The 15,154-nt window shown below is 45.0% G+C and overlaps 1 protein-coding gene across 1 annotated transcript in view; it reads left to right on the top strand.

Annotated features, from left to right (window-relative positions):
• Window positions 1-2,464: 2,464 nt before the first annotated feature.
• The window catches only part of LOC310795806 (mediator of RNA polymerase II transcription subunit 13-like), a gene marked incomplete at its 5' end in the record, with an annotated part of 173,802 nt that continues 161,112 nt past the window's right edge, over window positions 2,465-15,154 (top strand). The window contains one exon of the mRNA XM_083657895.1: window positions 2,465-2,536. Within this exon, the coding sequence (XP_083514021.1) occupies window positions 2,465-2,536 (72 nt within the window). The remainder of the gene's footprint in view (window positions 2,537-15,154) is intronic.

Genomic DNA, 15,154 nt, shown 5'->3' with positions numbered 1-15,154 from the left:
AAACAATATGAGTAGCTTCAGTCAATGAATTATTAATAGGAGAAAGAATGGGTGGACTAACTCCTAGATGTCCCCTTCTGTCTGCCTCAGGAAGTTGTGGATATTCATAACCGTTTGTTCTCCAGCCTCAAACGGCTCCACCTGTCTTAGACAATAGAGAATGGACACTTTTATACAGTGTAAAGAAAACAAAACATAATACAATATTCCTAATGCAAATATTTCACAGCTTATGAACAACACCACCACCAGTCCACCACCAACAACAACAACAACAACAACAACAACAACAATAATAACAATAATTCAATTTATTAATACTGGATAACAGACAAATTCTAATAATAAAAATAACATGGCCTAATTCTAGGCCATGTTAATCACTTGAATGGCATTGATTGAACAAGATGGTAGCCTACATCTATTACATCACTGTTGTGAGAACAGAGTTATTCCATAAATAATATAACGATGCATCAGAACTATGCAGCAATGGGAAAAAATAAACAAACGGGAGGTAGTAATATGAAAACAAATGTCTTTCCTCAAGCACACTTAACTGTATAACAACAAAACATATTATTCAACAATGTGTCAAATAAATAAATACGGGAATTCACACAGCAGCTGACAGCTGGTTGTCAATGCGCGTCTCCAGCGACGCATCACGCTTGTATATATTAACCATCAAAAGATTCTGTAATAATCCCTGACTGTGTGATCACGTGAGGTTAGCGCTATAACTTGGCCAAATGGGAAGGCGAGCACACTGTCTGCCGACCGCCATTACAATGCGTGGTGGGCTGGCAGATAGTGCGCGAAATTGCTAGTACGTACAGCGGCTGTTCGCGCAACCAAGTAGGCTCCACAGACACTCTGGCTGCGCGCACCGCACGCACACACACACACGCACACGCACACATACGCTCATTTACCAATGTAACGTGCTCTGACAGATAAACAATGCCTGGAGAGGGACGACTCGCCGCCGCCGCTGAAGCCGAATTCCTCGCTGTGAAATCATGTAATGTTGGCGGTTGTTGTACTTCGATGATCACATCACCAGCCGTGGCCAACGAGGAGGAGACGTTTTTAAATGTCACGGTGGGGTTTTTTTTTAAGAAAGAAAAATAGGCTATAGTGACGCTCCTCTGCGATCCAGCGTGCAGCAACATCTATTTTAATAATCGGCGCCAGACACAAGGACTGTCACTGGATTTGTGCACACGTTTTCTTTCGCGTTTCTGTCCAGGAGATGTTTTTTTTTGTTGTTGTCCGGCGGTTATATGCAAAGATTCGGGCTGTAATTGCGGCGAGTGTGGAGGACATTTCGTAATGATATAAAACAGAAAGGAAGGAAGGAAGGAAGGAAGGATTTTTTTCTTCAAACCTCGGTCTACAGAAGCCTGCTGCTGCCGTTTTCCTGCTGGTGGAGTAAGAATAGTTTTCTGAAGAAACGAGAAATCGTTTGACTCATTTTTTGGAAGCCCGTCGACTTTGTCTTGCCCCCTGCCAAAGATTATTTTGTGTTATGGACTCTCTCGTCTGCGGCCCGTTTTAATTCAAAACTAGCAACACGGATTAAACATTCCAGATCGCAGTGCCTGCCTGCCTGCCTGGCAGACTCTCTCTCTCTCTCTTTCTCTCTCTCTCTCGGCTACATTGTGACTGAGGAACCGTTGTGGTAAGAAAGAAGGCTATAAATAGCTCGTTGCAATTCTCTAAAACTATCACAAGTGGTGCATCAGCGTGTGGAGGGAGCAGACTGGATCGGATATCTTTGCATGCGATTTCTCATCTGAAAGTTTACATCTTATTTATCGTTTCTATTGTAGCCATAATGGACGTCTAAAGCTACAATCTTTCTTTTTTTTGGGGGGGGGGGGGGGCTTGAAGTTCTCCGGCAGGATTGTACCTTTCGGCGTGGATGAAGAAAAGAACAGATCGATTTCCTTATGGATTATGCTCATTTAATCATTAAAGTATCAACGGATAGACCGCTGTGGAAACGGGCTGATCGTATCCCCCTCCGCTTGGATTGAAATGGAGACATTTCTGTGTTCTCCGCCTTTGACAATGATCAGACTTGGAGTCGCCTGACCTGGATTTGTAACAATGTTCTGATCGGATTTACAACATTACATTTTGGCGAGATCAAGAGCTAACTGGGCTTTTATGGGTGCGTTCTGCACTTCTTTCTGAAAACGCCCAAATCCTCTCTCTCTCTCTCCCCGCGATCACATCCCGTTTCTATTTATATTACTAGTATTCTTCGATCTGGACCTCTTGTGAGGAGGTTAGCGCCAGCTTGTTTTGGCTGTGGCGTGGCAGACTTATTGTGAGTGAGTGAGAGAGGGGAGAACCGATTTCAACCAACCAGCCCTACTATAGCTCGGTGTCGGTACCGATGTTGTGGGGTTGTTTTCGACATGCCCAGCACTGACGACCCTAACGGCGGACGAGTATGACTACAGCGGCGAATTGGGTGGCTAACGGGGCAAGCCTTGAGGACTGCCACTCCAACCTCTTCTCTCTGGTGAGTATACAAAATAATCACTGCTCGTATAACAGACACAGACACGCGAGTGAGCCAGTGCCAGTGTGGTGATCGACACTGACAGGTCATAAAGACCGTGGGAGGCACGCTTAAATGTGTGTGCCCACTGTACAAAGGTGAACCAATTATTAGACAATAATTAACACGAGAAAAAAAAGAAAAAAAAATATATAGCCTAATGTATATTTTTTACCACCAAACCTGTTATAACAACACACCACACCACCCATAGCCACAATTAAAAACACTATACTCCACACTATCTGTTTGTAGTCTATAATAGGCTACTTCAGCCAGGCATGTGCATATTATTCTTACCAAAACAAAACAAAATCCAACTGGCCCACATACTTTGGCATTTATTTGCAATGTTTGTCAATAATCTTGATAAACAATATAGAGGGAATAACAATATTTCTGTTCCCATCAAGAGCACTGCAGTTTTACTGTGGCAATTATCCTCGTCCACCTTGAAATAATATTTCACCAGTCTGGAACTCTGTTACATTGCCAAGCAACTAACTGGGAAAGAGGGCTGGCTGCCTCTGTCAAATATTTCTGTAGCTACTCTGTGAGACAGAGAGAGGGAGAGAGAGAGAGAGAGACAGACAGACAGACAGACAGACAGAGAGAGAGAGAGAGAGAGAGAGAGATCTGATCTTCAGCAAATAATCTTTTAATTGTATCAAGCAATGGGCAGGGTTCATACGGACATAATGCCTGCAGTACCTGGTTATGACTTGAAAGGTTAGAAAGCAATACAATCTTGTTTTAATGTGAACTGAGGCATCAAAAAGCAATTTATATACAATATATTGATATATAAATTAATATATATATATACATATATCATATATTTAGATAAAATAATGATGTCTCACTGGGAAAGGAGAGGTGAGACTATTTTGACAGACAGTGGCATGTATCCCAATTTCCCCACAGGGATCAATAAGGCATTTTTTGATTCTGTATATCGAGCATACTTTCAAACTCGGTATTGGAGGCTTATCTGGTATCTGTTGTGATTCCTGAGCAAACTTTACAGCCCGTAGTCTGCAGAACCGGCAGGTTTTTTTTTGCGGAAGGCGGACTTGAGCGGCCTGTTTTCACTGAGGATAACTTTGCGATGAGCGAGTTAACTGCTCTAGTACAACAGCCAGCCGAGTGGAAAGGCATGTGGTGGTGAATTGAGCCCAGGCAGATCAAGCTGAGAACCACAACAACAGCTCCTGGTGGCTTTTTAGGTGATGATCATGCATGTCGGTTGTCCAACCTCAACCTTCTTCATATCAAGGTAGGGCCGGGCAATATAGCGATATTACATGATATCGATATCACGACGTGAGACTAGATGTCATCTTCGGTTTTGGATTTTGTAATATTGTGATATTGCGTAAGTGGTCTTACAGACTGCATTACAAAAGCGATGTGATTTTCTGAGGTTACCGGACTGTTATAGCTGTTCTATTATTTGCCTTTACTTAGTCATTATAGCTACATTACTGATTATTATTGATCAAAAAAATCTCATTGGCTCAATATTTTGTGAAAGCACCAATAGTCAGGGAAGGAAACTCTGTCCTTGCATTTTATTTTGATCACAGTTTTGTTTTAAGTGTTTGTGACATCATCTCACATGTGGCTTTGATGTACAACTGAACATTTAGCCTACTTGGTAGAAAACACAGAGATTGATGTATCGCCATTCAGCCTAACAATACAGAGATGTGATTTTTGGTCCATATCGTGTTCAGTAACTTTGAAAAAAAATAGTCTTTTTAACAACATGAAAAAGAATCATGATCAAACCCTTGATCAGGATCAGAACAGTTCTTCTTCTTCTTCTACATTCTCTAATTGTGCTAACTTCTTGTCAATGAAATAATGCTGAAGTTGAGTAATTCATCAATTTGTCGGGGGACCCCCAGGAACCCCCCTCAAGGACCTCTTGGTGGTTCCCCGGACCCCACATTGAGAACCACTGTGCTGCTACGCTGCACTATTTACACTATCAACTCATCTCAGAGAGGGAAGGAAGGTGAGCTGGGAAGAGATGAGAAACAAACTTCGCTGCTATATTTTATCATGGCGTGTTATATGCATCTATTTTTTTTGTAAAGAAAATAGGGGTTGTTTTTGTGACAGTAAATGTAATAATAGGGTGCCATGTGACAGCAAAGATGTGATTTTTAAACCCAGACAAGTAGTGTAGTAGCTAGGGCTGCACAATTAATCGTATTTTCATCGTCATCGCAATATGAACATGCGCAATAAACACATCGCAAAGACTGCCTGAAACGCAAGGAATAACAAAAGTGGTTTTATTTACATGCGTCATGCATTCCCACTCAGCATCTGATCGTTTTGTCTTGTGTTGTAAATCCAGCGTACACCTTTCCCTTGCAACAGTGCGCTCCGCCCCTCTGCTAAAGCCCATGCTGTACACGTGTAGTTTCAGCTAGAGTCAGTGTGTACTTCATTTCTTTATTCAGTATGTTTTGGGTCTATGTTAGCATTATTAAAGCAGAAAGACACAGGAACTGTATAGCTAATATGCACCCTTTAATATTTGTTTATTCATCGCAAGTCATATCGTCGTCGCTATATTGAACAATGTTATCGCACATCGCAGATTTTCCTCATATCGTGCAGGCCTCGTAGTAGCTGGTTCAACACCTTCAGAATTGAATCCTGATTGAATGACGGTGTAATTGATGCCACACCGCCTTCCTGGGCGCAGATCAATGGTGGTGTCTGAGCCGCACACAGCAGTCCAACATAGGAAGCAGTGATTATAGCTTCGTCAGCTTTCTGCTAGCTGAGAGCGTTCCTGCCTGCAGGAACGCTCTCATTCAGTCACACTGTGTGTAGCGGGTGGTGGTGGTGGTGTTGGCCGTCATGCTGGCCCCACCAAACAACACAGCCCCTTTTAAAAGCCAGGGGGGGGGCTGGAGAAAGAGCATCCCTCAGCTAGGCTGCTTGAGAATATTTACGACCGGCCGCAGTGTCACGGCGGTTACTCACTCGGAGGGGTCGTTAGGCGAGGACGGGACAAAACGCTAAACGACGACGAGCCGGCGTCCGTCCTGCTAGCTAGAGGGTACGAGACGCAGAGAGAGAGAGAGACACACAAAGAGAGAGGAGGAGGAGAGAGAGAGAGAGAGGGAGGCTGGTCTTTGCATCTCGACGTTGAAGGCGAGACAGATGTGCGCGCACGTCTTCAAGCTTCGACTCGTATTAGTTGTCAGCTATTAAATTAATGGGCAGCTATTTTGATAAGCGATTATTTGGTTTGATTTTTTTTTTTTTTTTTTTAGAAAACCAACATTTTCTGAGACCAGCTTCTTAAATGTGAATTATTTCTGTTCCTTTACTCAATGACAGTAAACTGAATATCTTTGGGTTGTGGACGATAGGAGACATTTGAGGACGTCGTCTTGGGCGTTGGGACACTGATGGATCATGGAACACTGATCGACATGCGTTTTTCACAGTTTTCTGGCATTTTATAGACCAAGCAACTAATCGATTGATCGAGAAGATAATCGACGGATTGATCGGCAGTGAAAATAATCGTTAGTCGCAGCCCTATCGAGGATAATAGTACACTGATGGTCTCATACATCAGGGCTGTCCAAACCTTTTTGAATGGGGGCCAGATTAGATCACGTGAAAATGCCGGGGGGGCCAGGTGCTTCTCGCATCATATGGGTTATTAAAAAATAAAATAAAAAATCACATACAATTGTACTTTAAGGTCGAGCTGAACCCAAAAATGTCTTTTCTTTTCTTTTAGTTCAAATACCTGGGTATGCACCTATTTAATAATGTATGCCAAACAAATCACAACAAACTAATTTCTTTCGTTTTTCACACTTTTTTTTACAGTAATGTACAGCTTGCTCACGTCACCTAGTACTATCAAATTTCTACCCTATTTCAACCAATCATATCACGACATGCAGCTGTCAATCAAATCTTCATTTCAGGATCATTTTCTCTTCCAAATGAAGTAGAAAATGGCGCCTAGTGCCTGTCATCTGGCAGAATTCCTATCCCATAAACGAACTACTAACTTGGCCAATTGTTAGAAACATGAACAAAAACCAAAAACTATAATCTCTAAGAATGCAAAGAAATGTAACTGGCTCGTTAAAACCACGCATTCCAGGGATATCGTATTTACAGCAGCGATAATGGCGCGTGCATCTGAGAGCTTGGTTGTCAGGGGTCGCACTTCGGAGATTCCAGGCCGACGTGCTGCACTCTCCGCTCGGCAACACGAAGGCAGCTGGCTGCCTGCGGCTCGCTGAGCTCCACTCAGCCACTAACCTCCCGTCAAAAGGCTCTTCCCGAGGAGAGCGCCACAACACACTGAATCGCACTCGATTTGGAGGAGGAACACGCCAGGATTGGCCAAAGCCCAATCCAGTCCCCAGAATTGTCAAATCAAAAAATCATCGACATGATACTATGACCCGCCTCTCAACCTGTCATCTTAGACAAACTATGTTTTCAGTCTGAAACGGACTCATTATGCACGTGACGAACGGGTTCAGTTCGACTTTAAGTATTTTGTTTACCATCTGAAAACATTAGTTCTGCCTGTGCTGTTCCTACTTGGTGCGTGTACAAACTGTATGATAGTGCGGTCATCGTTAGGTGAAGGGGATAAAATGCAAATTAAACTTGCTTGATTAACCAATACTGTGTGGAGGGCCACATATAGTATATTTTGAGAGACAAGCCGAGGGCCGCTTAAAATCTGTCCGCGGGCCACAATTGGCGCCAGGGCCGGACTTTTCGACATGCCTGTCAGTACAGTTACCTAAAAAGACACTTTCTCAAACCTCAGAAGGCAGTGGGAGAGCAGGTGAGGGTCATATTTACCGTGTTCCTACGTAACATGCTTGTAGCCAAGCAGTCAAATCTCTGTCCCGACAGCCTGTTTAACAACATTCCAACATGCACTACTAGCCTTGTCTCTCTGCCTGATTTACTGGCTGTTATTACAACCGGCATCCATAAAGAAAAAACCCTCAAAAACATAAGTGGCCCCCATACCGTGGGGGGGGCTTTATTGGGTACATATCCCCGTCGGGCACGCACACACCTCTAGCACCGCGGCGGGGGAGCCGGGCCGGGCGGCAGACACTCGAGATCGCCCGGCAGACACTCGAGATCGCGACTCGCAAAACAAACAAACAAACAAACAACGTGTCGGACAAAAAGAAAAGAAGATCACAAGCGAAACGACGGGAAAGATCTGAGGCGGGCAATGAATTTGAAGTGGCGCTGACGGAGGAGGAGACGAAGGACCCGGGGGAGGAGAGAGAGAGAGAGAGAGAGAGAGAGAGAGAGAGAGAGAGAGAGAGAGAGAGAGGGAAACACACAGTCGTACTTGAGAGAGAGAGAGAGAGAAGAATGTTTTCGACTGAAGGAGAGAGAGAGAGAGAGAGAGAGAGAGAGAGAGAGGGGGAGACACACAGTCGTACTTGAGAGAGAGAGAGAGAGAAGAATGTTTTCGACTGAAGGAGAGAGAGAGAGAGAGAGAGAGAGAGAGAGAGAGAGAGAGAGAGAGAGAGAGAGAGAGAGAGAGAGAGAGGGAGGCTGCAAAGAAGTGACGCGGAATCTGTTTTCATTTTAGGAAAGTATTATGACTGATGTGCATTTCCTGACTGCTCGCCTCTGCGTTTTTCGAGAGAGAGAGAAACTGAGAGTGAGAGACGGAGAGGAAGAGAGAGAGACGGAGGGAGAGAGAATGAAAGAGGGGGGGGAATGTAATGAGAGCGAGAGAGAGAGAGAGAGGGAGAGAGGGAGAGAGAGAGAGAGAGGGAGAGAGAGAGAAGTCATCTTCCTGTGGACCGGGCAGGTTCTTAACACTGACTGGAGCCAGAGTGTCTGTTTGAATATGAAATGCAGGGAGTGTAGTTAGAGGCTCATGACTCAGTCAGGAGGCTTCAGTATGTGTGTGTGTAGAGCATAACTGCACACTGAGGCCATTTACATCTGGCACTAACATGCGTTTTCTGTGATCAGATTCGCAATCGGATAGTGTTTGACCACATTAACCTGATTCCATTTACACACCTGGTATTAATATGTGTCTCCCCAGTGTCCACATTGAGATCCGATTGCGATCGGATCAGGCAAGCTCCATAGCGTAGAAGAGCAGCAGAAAAACAGCAGTGACTGCTGGTTGTATGGGGATGGAGAGGATGCATTGCATTTACACTTGTGGTTCAATGTGGTCACAATGCGTCCCTGACCACCTCCGGAGGTGGTTTGCCTGATCAGATCACAATCCGTCCTCAATGAGGCCATTTACACCTGGCGTTAACATGCGTTTTCTGTGATCAGATTGCAATCAGATTGTGTTTTATCACTTGAAATGCCAGGTGTAAACACCCCCAAAACGCATTGAAGATGGATTGCAATCTGATCGATCAAACCACCTCCGGAGGTGGTCAGGGATGCATTGTGTACACATTGAACACAAGTGTAAATGCAATGTGTCCTCTCAATCTGGATACAGCAATTTTATGCGGATTGAGAGGACAACCATTTCTGCAATCAGATTGCAGAAAATGCATGTTAATACCAGGTGTAAATGGAATCAGGCTGAAGTGATGAAATACAATCTGATTGCAATCTGATGGCAGAAACCACATGTTAACGCCAGGTGTAAATGGCCTCAATGTGTCTTGGGGGCCGTTTACACCTGTACTTTCAGGTGGTCAAGCACTATCCGATTGCAATCTGGTCACAGAAAACGCATGTTAGTGCCAGGTGTAAATGTCCTCACTGTAACACAGAGCCTCAGGAGACTTCCATCTAGTAATGAATACAGAAAACATGAATAGGCTTCTTAATATGGTAACTTGCTCCTGAAACCCGGTAAGATCAATTTTAGGTGTCAAATCCTGAGCCTGAAACATTTGGATTGAAGGACTTCTCGGTACAATCTTCACGCTTTGCAAAGTTATCCTGTGGGCCGGATTGGACCCTTTTGGCCCATTTCCACCGCAGGTAGTAGGGCGGTCCCGCTCCGCTCGACTCGATAAATGGTCTCATTCCACCGCTAAAAACTGTCCCAGCCCGGGTTGTATTGGGGTTGAGTCGTGCTACTTTTCGTACCTGCCTCATCGGGGTTCTATTCTGTGAACCCGGTACCATACGGTGACGTGAATTGGTCAGGCAGAATCGTGTTTACTCTGTCTATCTACTGACTGCCAATGCAATGCTGCATACCAGTTTAGTGGGCTTACCTTCTCTTCTGTTATGTATATTTCCATCAGTCTTTTGTGTTGCTGCCTTCGCCTCTGGTGAAATAAAATCGTGGCGGTGGTTTCAATTGTCTGATAGAGAAAAAAGTCAGCTGCTCAGGAAGCTAGTTGAGTGCAGCGCTCCGCTAGGCCGCAGGCGGGTCTTTGGTGAAGCCACGGTCTTGCCTGGTGAGAGGCCGCCGGGGTACAGGCTTCACTCTGTTGCGCCTCTCCCGTCCGCGCGCAGCGCATGCATGTGAGTTTGACTAACTACAAAGTGATATCCATTCTCCTGGCCGATTGTCACATTTGCCCATGTACACTGTAGGTCATTTAGAGGCACCAGTATTTCATAAACAGTTTAAAAGTTCTGTGGATGGATTTAATTTTAACGTTATGTTATAGCCTACTTCGGCTATTAGGCGGAGGACAGATATGCGGTCGCTATGACGACCAGCTGTGGGCGGGGGCAGATGATCGGCGGTCGAAGCAGAACATCCATCGGGCCGAAACGAGTAGAGCCGACTGGTGACGAGCTGTGCAGGGCTGTAAAATGTGGTGGAAATGAGCCATTTGACCCTTTGGCGGGCCGGTTCTGGTCCCCGGGCCGTATGTTTGACACCCCTGATATACAGTACACGTATCGAGAAACGTGATACGCGACGTGTTTTGCTTCATAAATGTTCATATTCGACATATCCGTGGACTTGCAGAAACGTACAAGGCCGACATTTTATTCTGGTGGCGACTCACCCGGCTGTTTTACTCCGCCACTCGACCATTCATCCACACACACAGCAGCACACAAACTAAACACATATTATTTACACCTTTCCTGTTATCACATAGATAAACATAGACATAAATGCATGCACAAACACAGACACACACAGATACAAAATAAAAACAAACATGTACACACACACACACACACACACGCACACAGGCACGCAGACAAACACACACACACACACGTCATGCACGCACGCACGCACGCACGCAAGCGCGCAAGCGCGCGCGCGCACACACACACGCACACACACACACACACACACACACACACACACACACACACACACACACACACGCACACACACTTCCACAGCCAGTCTTGTACAAACATAGGTAGAATTCAGAGAGGCCTTAATTAAAGGACTTCTTGTGTCCCCTCGACACGGCAGCTTGGAGTGCCCCCGCTGGTAATTAGGTGTCCTCCAGGTCTAATGTGATCAGCTAAGAGCCGCTCATTAGCCAAACTGTATTCCAATAGAGATCTGCCACACGTGTAATAATAATAACCACACTGCTGCCTGGTGTAATAATAATGACACTGCTGCCTGGTGTAATAATAATGACACTGGCTGCTGCCTGGTGTAATAATAATGACACTGGCTGCTGCCTGGTGTAACAATAATGACACTGGCTGCTGCCTGGTGTAACAATAATGACACTGGCTGCTGCCTGGTGTAACAATAATGACACTGGCTGCTGCCTGGTGTAATAATAATGACACTGGCTGCTGCCTGGTGTAATAATAATGACACTGGCTGCTGCCTGGTGTAACAATAATGACACTGGCTGCTGCCTGGTGTAACAATAATGACACTGGCTGCTGCCTGGTGTAACAATAATGACACTGGCTGCTGCCTGGTGTAACAATAATGACACTGGCTGCTGCCTGGTGTAACAATAATGACACTGGCTGCTGCCTGGTGTAATAATAATGACACTGGCTGCTGCCTGGTGTAATAATAATGACACTGGCTGCTGCCTGGTGTAACAATAATGACACTGGCTGCTGCCTGGTGTAATAATAATGACACTGGCTGCTGCCTGGTGTAACAATAATGACACTGGCTGCTGCCTGGTGTAACAATAATGACACTGGCTGCTGCCTGGTGTAACAATAATGACACTGGCTGCTGCCTGGTGTAATAATAATGACACTGGCTGCTGCCTGGTGTAATAATAATGACACTGGCTGCTGCCTGGTGTAATAATAATGACACTGGCTGCTGCCTGGTGTAATAATAATAACACTGCTGCCTGGTGTAACAATAATGACACTGGCTGCTGCCTGGTGTAATAATAATGACACTGGCTGCTGCCTGGTGTAATAATAATGACACTGGCTGCTGCCTGGTGTAATAATAATGACACTGGCTGCTGCCTGGTGTAATAATAATGACACTGGCTGCTGCCTGGTGTAATAATAATGACACTGGCTGCTGCCTGGTGTAATAATAATAACACTGCTGCCTGGTGTAACAATAATGACACTGGCTGCTGCCTGGTGTAATAATAATGACACTGGCTGCTGCCTGGTGTAATAATAATGACACTGGCTGCTGCCTGGTGTAATAATAATGACACTGGCTGCTGCCTGGTGTAATAATAATGACACTGGCTGCTGCCTGGTGTAATAATAATGACACTGGCTGCTGCCTGGTGTAATAATAATAACACTGCTGCCTGGTGTAACAATAATGACACTGGCTGCTGCCTGGTGTAACAATAATGACACTGGCTGCTGCCTGGTGTAATAATAATAACCACACTGCTGCCTGGTGTAATAATAATGACACTGGCTGCTGCCTGGTGTAATAATAATAACCACACTGCTGCCTGGTGTAATAATAATGACACTGGCTGCTGCCTGGTGTAATAATAATGACACTGGCTGCTGCCTGGCACAACAAATAATGCGCCAAGAGGAATAGCATCATAACAGGAGGCTCTACATGATTGACATGATTACTTATGGCTAGGGCGGGCTGGACCGATACGATTGAGATCATTATCGTCGTGATATCGATTTCAATCGGGATATTATCCCGATAATCAAACGATTTTTCTCAATGTCACGACAATAGGGTTCACGCATGCAAAATCACGATATAGCAGAAAATGTGTGTCACGATATTAAAATGATCTTCATCACATCATCACAATAATGATTCCGCTGAAAGACGATAAAAATGACGATAATATTGAATTATCGTCCAGCGCTACTTTTGGCAGTGGACAGAATGAGGAAAAAGAGGATGTGTGTGTGTGTGTGTGTGTGTGTGTGTGTGTGTGTGTGTGTGTGTGTGTGTGTGTGTGTGTGTGTGTGTGTGTGTGTGTGTGTGTGTGTACGAGGCTATGTGACAGTACAGAGCCAGAGGTTTGATCCAGTCGGACTTGATGCTGAGATATCTGAGGAGAACCAGCGAGGCCTGGGTATTGTCCTCTCAGACAGGGTACTACAGTAGCCGATGTCGTGTTCTGCTCTCTCTTCCCTATGGCCCCGCTCCATCTGGTTGCTCCTCCGCCTGCGTGACAGTAAACAGTCTGTCCCCTACCCCCCCCCCCCAGCCTCCTCTGTTGGCTATGCTAGCAGTTTGAGAGCCTCGTGCTGCTGCTGGCTTCACCTTGAGCTAATCTGCCCCTGACACTGCCATGGGAATCCCTTGTCATCGCTGCAGGACTCGACCCGGCGGCCTCCCACCTGCCTTAACGTGACACTCTAGAGGGAGGGGGGACCAAACACACAGATGTGCACGTTTCTTGTCGCTTTCATGTAGGGATGCATGATATGGATTAAAAAAAAAAAAAAATTAGTTGATATCGATAACTGATAATTCCCTGCTTCTCATAGCTGATACCAATAAGGTAACCGATAATTCAACATTTTTGTATTTTAAAAAGAAGTTCATAATAACTTGTAGTTCATGCACACCTGGCTGAGAAAAAGAAAGGCTAAGATGTATTGAGAAAAGATGGATGATATAATATTCCATAGCTCTGACCTAACCAAATCTAACTGACATCATCACTATTGTGAACACAACAAAAACAAAGAACAGTTCTGACTCTTCAAATGTTAATCTATTTTTTCTACTAAAATACACAAAACACTTCCCAAACATACTTTGACGTGTATAGAGCATTTAGCCTAAGAATACAAATTAAATGCTTTGACATAATCTGTCAAATCAGACATGTCAATATATCAAATACAGGTTATTGTAATTAAAGTGCATCACTCAATACAGAAATAAAGGCGTTATAGAACTGAAAGCCTATGGCTGCTTACTCTGCAGATAAAACACCATGACAAAAGGCATATACTGTAGTAGACTGGCCCCTATGTCATTTTATGCTTAAAACTATCCAAAGGAGTTTTCCTTGTAAACAACTTTTTTGTATAGATATATAGCTAATATTTACCGATTATCGGCCAATAATGTATCGGCATCGATACTGTATATCTATAGGCTCTTTCACACACAGATCGCGCAAAAATTGCCGTTTAGGAGTCCCGCAAAGCTCGCACCCTCGCCACAGAAATTGCTTTCACACAGCGCCAAGCAGCACGGCCACTTTCCCGTGCTGTGGTGTACTTTCAGGTGAAATCCCCTGCTCCCGGATTGAAAGGCGAGCGGAGGGATTTCCAGCTCCTCCTAGCCCAAATAAATATTTTCATAGGTTAGTGTAGCCTAGGCTACTGTATGATGAACGAATTAATTCAACAACAATACTTCCCTCCCTCCTTCTCCTAGTCCGCTGAGCTGGGAGAGGATAGGTGGGCGGACTCGCCAAAACGGGCTCCGCCGCCGCACTCGCAAGGTGGGCGGGCAGATCGATATGGTGTCCTACTAAAATTGAAACGATACACGACCGCCCGCATATCAAACAGCTGCAGTCTGCATAACGTTCGTCGGGGGAATAGTATGGGCTATAAATGCACATGACTAATAACGTTAGTAGTTTTTGTAAGGGAATGCACAGAGCTGATTTCGAGAGGGAATAACCTGGTCTGAGTCAGACCAACTCGCCACAGACAGCTATAGCCCTCTGAAGCTTATTATTATATCCGTTAATTGTAGCCTACCTACTAATGTCAACATCGTTTGAGCATAAAGCCTACCGCACGGAGCATTCCTCCTGGCGTCCCTGCAGTCATGATTGTATAGGCTACTTTTTTTACTTTCACTCCTGCACTTTTCTTGATCACATGAGGTGATTTCCCCTGTAATTTTTTTATGAATGAGCTGACCATTCCCACCTTTTCCGGCTCGCTGCGACGACCTTTCAAGTGGAGGCGGGTTGCCAGGTAACCCGGCGCTGTTACTACCTCCCGTCGCGGGACAAAAGGCGTAAAACAATTGTCCACCAAAGCGCATTCACGACTTTCACATCGGAGGCGCGAATCCTATTTTCCGTGCATTTTTCGGCTTTCAAGGCAGGTGTGAAAGAGCCTTATATCAGCATCCCTACTTCCACGGGATGGGTTCGCCTCGGGTTTGAAAGGGGACGTAGCAGGGGCGGAGAGCGGGAAGAAAGTACT

Source organism: Poromitra crassiceps (genome assembly GCF_964638095.1).
Source record: "Poromitra crassiceps genome assembly, chromosome: 21".
Lineage (NCBI taxonomy): Eukaryota > Metazoa > Chordata > Actinopteri > Beryciformes > Melamphaidae > Poromitra > Poromitra crassiceps.
The sequence above is the reverse complement of the archived record's forward strand: the minus strand, read 5'-3'. Positions and strand labels throughout refer to the sequence as shown.